At 34.7% G+C, this 5146-nt stretch overlaps 1 protein-coding gene across 1 annotated transcript; it reads right to left on the reverse strand.

Moving 5' to 3' along the window:
• Positions 1-793: 793 nt before the first annotated feature.
• LOC120120722 (RHOMBOID-like protein 2) lies at positions 794-3563 on the reverse strand. Its single transcript, XM_039140274.1, has 6 exons — positions 3258-3563; positions 2204-2367; positions 1693-1856; positions 1284-1484; positions 1068-1117; positions 794-931 (listed from the first exon to the last, which is right to left on the reverse strand). The coding sequence occupies exons 1-6, from the start codon at positions 3539-3541 to the stop codon at positions 820-822; spliced, it is 975 nt and encodes a 324-aa protein (XP_038996205.1). The 5' UTR covers positions 3542-3563; the 3' UTR covers positions 794-819.
• Positions 3564-5146: the final 1583 nt, after the last annotated feature.

Below are 5146 nucleotides of genomic sequence, written 5' to 3' on the forward strand. Positions count from 1 at the left end.
CCTCTAATCATATATATATATATATATATATATATATATATATGTTATTTAATAAATCAAATGTTATTTGAAATTACAAAATATATTTATAAATTTATTTTTTAAAGAAGATATTTAAAAGAAAAATATTAATGATAATATAAAAGGAGTGAAAGAAATTGATAGAAAAAATGTAATAAAAATTAATAATAAAAACTCTAGAAATTAAATTACAAAAATAAAAAAATTATTATTGAAAATAGGAATATATATATAGATAAACATGTGATTCAAATTCAATTAAAATTGACTTAAAATGATAAAAAAGTGAGATAATAGGAACTAAGAGTAGCCATTTGATTTGAATCAAATTAAAATATTTTGAGTTAATCAAGTTGATAAATCATATTTTAACATTCAAACTTTATTTAATTTTTTCCGAGCTAAATGTATAAAAATTTGAATCAAATCGAATCAGTTTTTCAAATCAAGTTATATTCCCCTTAATATAGAGAGAGGGGGGGAGAGAGAACAAGTGATGATGTCGTGCAGTATTAAAAATAAGTTTTAGCTGCTACCATGAGAAAAGGAAAAAAAACTTGCATACAATCAATCAATATATATATATATATATATAGATCATCCTGTATAAAATCTCGACCATATAAAATAACAGCGAAAGAAATAGCGTCAAAAACTAAGCATGTATGTGTACGTACGTACGTGTATATATATATATATAAGCATATAACAAGTCGAAGAAATTAAATGAGTAAAATTGTAAACAAAGGAAAGCGGGGAAGAATCAGTAAATAGCTAGTGGTAATGAATGGTATATCATCAGTTTCCACATTGCCATTTGGATGTCGGAACACAGCTCAGGTAATGGCACCAGCTGCAGTGGTCGTTTCCATTCTCCCCTCTAAACAGCATTACTAACCCCACACTGAAACTGCCAATAATCCGAACGGAAAACAAAACGAAATTAAACAAAATCATCGACAGGACCGGAATTATAAACACGTGGAACCATCGACAAAATATTTAGTTTGCATGGAGTTTAGTAACGTAGGGTTTGGAGAGCTTACCCGACAATGAGTAAAACCACACCAATCACCCAGAACACATATTGGTATGCCTTGCAGGGTTTTAAAAAACGGTCCGCGACCGCGATTTCGACCGCGATATAGCGGTTTCGTCGCCGTCCGAGTTACCCGCGACGGCCGCAATAGCGTCTGCGACGGCCGCAATCAAGGTAAATCCGAAATAACCGAAAACACGACCGCGATTTGGAACCCTGATGCCATGTGCTTGGATTTTACGGGAGCACCGGCAGGAAGATTCTTAAGTCCCACCCACCCGAACTGGGGACGAAGCAGCAAAACAAACCCGAGGAGAAAACCAGACAAGAAACCTCCAATATGTGCAAAGTTGTCGACATGAGGAAGAATCCCTATTGCTAAGTTAATGGCAATGATGACCACGAGTGTGATAAGCGCTGCAGCCTATGATACGAAAGAAGAAAAAAATGTATGTCCACTACTTTTAAAATGGTTCTACAATAGAATGTAAATGATTATTAGTTTATTACATCATGGCTACCAATATATACTTATCTTAAGCTCCAAACATTAAGGCAATTACTATTTCCAATTCCGTGTAGCATGTAAAAGATAGCCTTTTTCAAAGGACCTAGAAACCAAAGGCAAGTACCTTATTTGTATAGATAGTCCAGTTAGTCAGCAGCTCAGATAACATCGCCCCAAGTAGGCCAAATAAAGCACCAGATGCACCGACAGAAATATTACGCTGAATGAAAAGAGCCGATAGTATGCTCCCACCAAGACCAAACAACAGATAGATAAGTCCAACGCATACTGCCAGGAGAAAGAAAAGATATCCATTATAACATCATGATGGACCAAATCAGTCTCTAGGTGGATATCAAAAGAATAATCTGAAATTGAACTTCATAAAATCCAGCTGGCCATTGACCAGAATACAGTTGGAGTGAATAAAATGATACACCAACACCAAGTAATTCAATCAATGGATCACACAAAAATACGTGTTTATAGGATATTTCATTTTGCTCATTGATCAAAGACCGACTAAACACTTCTAAATGTTGCATATTCCAAAAATATTATTATGTAATGTGAATTTCTCTAGTAGATAATTCAGAAAAATTAATCAAACATTTAAAAAAGAACAAATAACGCACTGAATCCAAATTGTTGTTCAAGGCGTATTCCAATAAAGATCAAGCTCAACATGTTTGCAAGCAGATGAATAACTCCTGCATGCAGCCAGACGCAAGTGATAAGCCTCCATCCTTGGTTTCCATGCACTACCTTGTACCACTCCAGTGCTCCCAATTTTTCCAATCTGACGAAGAAAGAGAAGTAGAAACATTACAAAATTACACGAGTCGCAATTATCGAGATGACATAATAATAAAAAAGCCTAGCTAAACCACATTGACGTAACATGTTCAACTTCACAATTCACAGTCCAGTGAACAGCTGAAAAGTCATGTAAATTTCGAATGAAGATAGGGCGAAATTGAACTTGAAGTTAGTTAATATTAGAAAGATTCGAACTTGCATTAGACCATACTAAAAGTATAAAACAAAAGTGAAGCCCCATGCCTCCAATAGAAATCACAAGTCTTTTGCTACTTCAACTTCATTATTCCATGAAATCATAAATAAAGTAGCTTCATTATTCAGGACATCATCCCCAAACACGTTTTTTTTGTAATTTTTACAAAATTCAGAACATTCTTTAGATTGTTTAATAGTTACAAAACAAGATAAACAGTAATTGACCTCTTGAGAATGAAATAATATGCTACATACACACCCTTTTGCTATAAGCAAGAAGCAGATCCCACTGCACTTCAGCAAGACAAAGCAAAACCATGAGATTCAATAAACAAACTAATAATGAACCCCATATTGAGAATTCCTATTGCTGCTAATGAACAAGAAAGAACAAACCTCATAACCTTAAATAGTATCAATCAAATCATACAAAAATTTCCAGTATGTATAATCATCTCATAGAATCAAAACAAATCAGAAAACCCTATGGAAGATCAATTGGACCGAGTTGAATCATCAAAGAAAAACTTCCCAACACAACCAACTTCTAAAAGATTCCATTAGTCCAAAAATAGTTACACAGAAACATGAAATCCCAGAAAACCAGAGACAGCAAAGACGCGGTTTAAACAGAAAGAAGTGAAATTTAGAGAAGGGGTACATGAGACATACGTATTAGAAGAAGGACCGAAGAGAGGATTTTCCCTTGTAGGCTGAAAAGAAAGCCTGCCGAGGAACCTAGCGACACATCTGCCTTCCAATCTCGGATTGTTATTAGGACAATTATTAATATACATCACCACAACAAACACATCGACATTAGCCACCAAAAACATCGGTACAAGCCATGAAGTCCATTGTTTTTCGTCATTCTCCAGGGAGTAGGAAGAAGATGATCGGTTATAGCTATTTCCCCTGTTCTTCCCGTTACCTCTTTCTAGATCCCCAGTTGCCATTCTCCTTCAAAACAAAACTCTCTTTTCAAAGGTTTTTTTTCTAGGTTCTATTGGGGGATTGAGTTGAAGTATATATCAACTACAGAAGAGTGGCTTGAAAGAAAATTTTGACGATCAGGAATGGGAAAAAAATTAGAGAGAAAAGGGTTAGTGTTTGATTAGTTTATTGCTGTTCCTTGTTGGTAAGCGTTGAAGTTAAAACATAGCGTTGTTCCCCCCCCCCCCCCCCCCGGGACAGTTCAGTTAGGTTTGGATTCGGAACACCGTACGTCTCTTTCTTTTTGTTGGGGTGCTTCTTGGTGGTTTGTCTGAAGGCTGTGGGGTTTGATAGAGAGGGTAACCATTTTTAGGGTAAATTTAATATTTAGTTATTTAATTATCATTTTAGTTTGGATTTGATCATCAAATTATTATATTTTAAAAGTTTAAATGCTCAAACGGTTTCGGGTTCTCGGTCGGTTCCGTTCACCTACCCTCCTCTTAATCCATTAGAAACTATATTATTTATATTGAATTGTCCATTAAAATATTTTTCGAAATATTTTTCCCTATCAACTATAAATTATTATTTAATTTGCCTTAAACTGTTAACACTGTTAAAAATAAAATTTATTGATCAATCAGAACATGTCATGTCATCATTTATTTTTAATTTATTTTATAAAAATTAATTAAAAAATAAAAGGAGCAATATCCCTAAAGTAACATTCTTTTCCCCTCCACCGTCAAGCTCTCCCTTTCCCTAGCATCCCTTTTTTTCCTTCTTCACTCTCCTTTGCCGCCTACTATGCTTTCGAGAGTTTTTGAGATTGCTCTTGAAACATCTAGCAGCTAAGTCCAAATGGTTCTTCATCCTCCAACGGAGCTTGAGGAGAAGAAACACAAGTTCAAGCGTCTCGTTCAGTCCCCAAATTCTTTCTTCATGGATGTCAAATGTCAGGGCTTTTTCAATATAACAACTGTGTTTAGTCACTCTCAAGCTCAAACTGAGTCGAATATCATTGTTTATTCTAGTATTAATTTTGGTCTTTTCGAAGTTCTGGATGTAATGAGATATTGCTTGAGGATTTTGTAGTTCTAGGTTTTTCCCATTTTGGTTTATTTTACGAATGTTTCTTTCTTTCTTTTCACATCTTGAAGGTTTAGAAATTGTGATGATTCTAATATTTGGGTTTAAAGAATTTTTAATGTAGTTGATTAAATTTTTAGTCATTCAACTAAATTTAAAAGCTTTGAAGTTGTAGGCATTATGGGGTTTTAGTTTCCAATTTGGTTCTTCCACACTTGAGGCATTAGTTTACTGAATTATTGGACATGGAGGACTAAATTATAGAAGGTTTCATTTGGGGATTAAGACTTTAAGCTTTGCATTGTATACAACGGGAAGTAATGAAATTGTCTGAAACTTACAGATTTTTTGTTGGTTAGGTGATGACGATGGAGGATGGGGGAGGGGGAGGGGGAGGGGAAAGGGAAAGGGGAAGGGGAAGGGGAAGGGGAAGGGAAAGGGAAAGGGGAAATGGAAAGAGGGTAGTTTTGGCATATTACATATTTTAGTTTTTTAATTGAATTTTATTTTTTTTCAAATAAAGAAAATTAAAAGGT

Source organism: Hibiscus syriacus, unplaced genomic scaffold (assembly GCF_006381635.1).
Source record: "Hibiscus syriacus cultivar Baekdansim isolate YM2019G1 unplaced genomic scaffold, ASM638163v2 tig00110346_pilon, whole genome shotgun sequence".
In the NCBI taxonomy this organism is placed as follows: domain Eukaryota; kingdom Viridiplantae; phylum Streptophyta; class Magnoliopsida; order Malvales; family Malvaceae; genus Hibiscus; species Hibiscus syriacus.

Bases quoted from the DNA above. Each gene is read 5' to 3' on its own strand.
- LOC120120722 (XM_039140274.1), bottom strand. From the start codon at position 3,541: ATGGCAACTGGGGATCTAGAAAGAGGTAACGGGAAGAACAGGGGAAAT. The intron at 2,368-3,257 runs GTATGTCTCATG...TTTCTTCGTCAG, and splicing joins TTCGGTCCTTCTTCTAATAC to ATTGGAAAAATTGGGAGCAC. The intron at 1,857-2,203 runs GTGCGTTATTTG...TTCTCCTGGCAG, and splicing joins TGAACAACAATTTGGATTCA to TATGCGTTGGACTTATCTAT.